We start from the raw sequence: 2,478 nt of genomic DNA, 5'->3' as shown, positions 1-2,478 counted from the left end.
GGCCTTGATAATTCTCGCTATCATGCTCAACCTCATCCAATAATTGCTTATTGTTAACACTTCACAAAAGGTACACATGTAATTCGTTAGGTTGGAAACACACAACTCTACACCTTTCCACACCAATGTTGAGTTTGGAGGATTGTGATTACGTACCTGATTGACATCAGCCTGAGATTGTTTGAATGTTTCACTTTGTACTGGCATTTGTCCTTGAACATGACACTTGGACAGTTTATCACCAGACATGTAACCCAACATCATAGATGGAAATGAAGACTGTTTATGAATCTTCCTGTACAGTTTTATGAACAGAAAAGAGAGTTTAACCTCAGAGTACTGATGCAACTTAAGTTAATATAAACATGCACAAAGGTTCCTTACCTGTCTTAAAGAAAGCATTCATTTTTCACGAGCATGGGGTGTGTGTGTGGGGAATGGGGGAGGGGAGAAAGTTATAAAAGAATCCCATGTCACACTTACATACATGTAACTAGTTATGGTTACTTTTAATTTAGCAGAAACTGCAAATTGGGTGTGCACATTAAAGTTTTTGCAAGAAGAATGGCTTGAAGTACACTTTGGACCTGATGATGACCAGGGCGATTGTTACAAGTGAGCCTTGAGAAGGATTGATATGGATGACAATGACTTATTTTAGTCTTCCGAGCCAATGACAACTATACAATGATATTGTCCTAGCTTTAAATGGTTTGATATATGGATGAAACTTTAAAGACTGTCAGCTAAATCAACACACTGACAGAAAGAGTGTAATTCTGGTCAAAAGTAGCAACTCAGAAAACAAACATTTTTGCAATGTCTATTAAATTTAATTTTCATTTCATGCCAATGTTAGGATAACCAAAGAAAAAAGATTTGAGCATCACAGTGTGTCATAATACCTGAGCCTTAATTATCATTAAATTTTATTGCTGAATGAAGACCACACGTAAATCATTTTTTTGGCTACTACAGAACAACCAATTTACCCCATAACATACATAACGGGATAAAATGAATCTACGAGGTAACAAAAGTCATGTGTTAATGATCTTTAAAGCTTAGTACTATATATTATGCTTGTTCAACTTCTATTAAATTTGCAAAATGTCAACGGCATTAATTTTGTTATCGTGCAAAAAGACTTACCCGGTTAGATTTGTTGAAACAGTCTGAGCTTTGTGATCTTCCATTTGTGCCATGTATCTACGATTCTTTGAATTTAAACTTGCAGGACGTCACTCGAGTTTCAGAACTATTCGAAAAGAATTTTAAAGTATAATTTTTGATTTCATGTCATTTGCCGTCGACATACGCTAACTGATACTTGATGTACTGTTTCAACAATAAATCCCAAAGAAAATCCTGAGTTCAAAGCGGCGAAGGCTTCCATATGAGTGCAAAAGAAGCACATTAGGCCCTGAAACGCTTGATTGTTGGTGGAAACCGTCTGATGTCTTGGAACAAATTAGTAACCTAACAAAAACTCTCATTGGACAGGAAACAAAAGGACCTTTTTCACCAATAAAAACAGGAATTTTCGAATTTTCTATTATCCTCGTTTAGGAGCCCGCGAATTAATTAAGCGGTTATATTTACAAAAATGGACGCGTTATTTAGGGCGCGTTCGATTGACCCTATTCCGGAATAAGAATACGTGGAGTGATGATTAAAAACGGTATGTTTGGCGCCTTTCGAAGCTGCAAGGATGATAAAAATATGTTTAAAATAGCATTTTAGCAAATGTTTGACAATTTTAATGTGAATCTTCGCAAAAACGAAGGATTTCCAACATGTATTCCATGTATTCCGATTCCGGAATACGGTCAATCGAACGCACCCTAACAATTATTCACCGAAGTGGAGGTGAATAGTAAACACTTAATGACTGGTCCAGAGGAAAACAGTTCGATCCTTTTTTTTTCCCGAGAATCTCAATGTTTCCCCGGGGGGCAGCCGAGGGAAACATTGAAATTCGAGGGAAACAAAATGAACTGTTTCCTGAGGAACCAGTCATTAAGTGATTTGTTGAATAGCCCAAAAAGAAAAACGTCGTCAGTCAACATTCGCGGGTAACAGAGCACTGTTACTCTCTGACATCATAGATTTTGCACTGTTGCCCGCTCAGAGACTTTTGGCGGGAAACAGTTTTATTGTTAGATGTCATGTGATCTCGAAGTAACCAATGAGAGCGGGCCTTGTTGGGGGAAATTATTATTATTATTACTATACAACACACAGGTAAATAACACACAGGTTGGATAAAAAACGAACCAAAAAAACTTTGTTTTTGTTAAATACATTCGAGAATTTCAAATCTCGCGCGCCGCTTACTCGGAGGTGAATAGCGAGTGCTATTCATAATTTATTTCTAAACGTGTAAAAGTATACAAATCAGCGGCACATGATCCGATTGACAAAAAATTCTAAGCATTAGAAAATGTGTGAAAAATTGAATGAAGGCTGGTTGAGAAA

At 36.8% G+C, this 2,478-nt stretch overlaps 1 protein-coding gene across 1 annotated transcript in view; it reads right to left on the bottom strand.

The window, feature by feature from the left end:
• The window catches only part of LOC137997091 (DNA ligase 1-like), a 21,882-nt gene extending 20,388 nt beyond the window's left edge, over positions 1–1,494 (bottom strand). Inside the window, exons 1-2 of the mRNA XM_068842860.1 lie at positions 1,153–1,494; positions 157–295 (exon numbers count right to left, since the gene is read on the bottom strand). Coding sequence (XP_068698961.1) covers positions 157–295; positions 1,153–1,205 — 192 coding nt within the window. The 5' untranslated portion in view covers positions 1,206–1,494. The remainder of the gene's footprint in view (positions 1–156; positions 296–1,152) is intronic.
• Between the last annotated feature and the right edge of the window lie 984 nt (positions 1,495–2,478).

This window comes from Montipora foliosa, chromosome 3 (genome assembly GCF_036669935.1).
Source record: "Montipora foliosa isolate CH-2021 chromosome 3, ASM3666993v2, whole genome shotgun sequence".
Classification (NCBI taxonomy): domain Eukaryota; kingdom Metazoa; phylum Cnidaria; class Anthozoa; order Scleractinia; family Acroporidae; genus Montipora; species Montipora foliosa.
The sequence above is the reverse complement of the archived record's forward strand: the minus strand, read 5'-3'. Positions and strand labels throughout refer to the sequence as shown.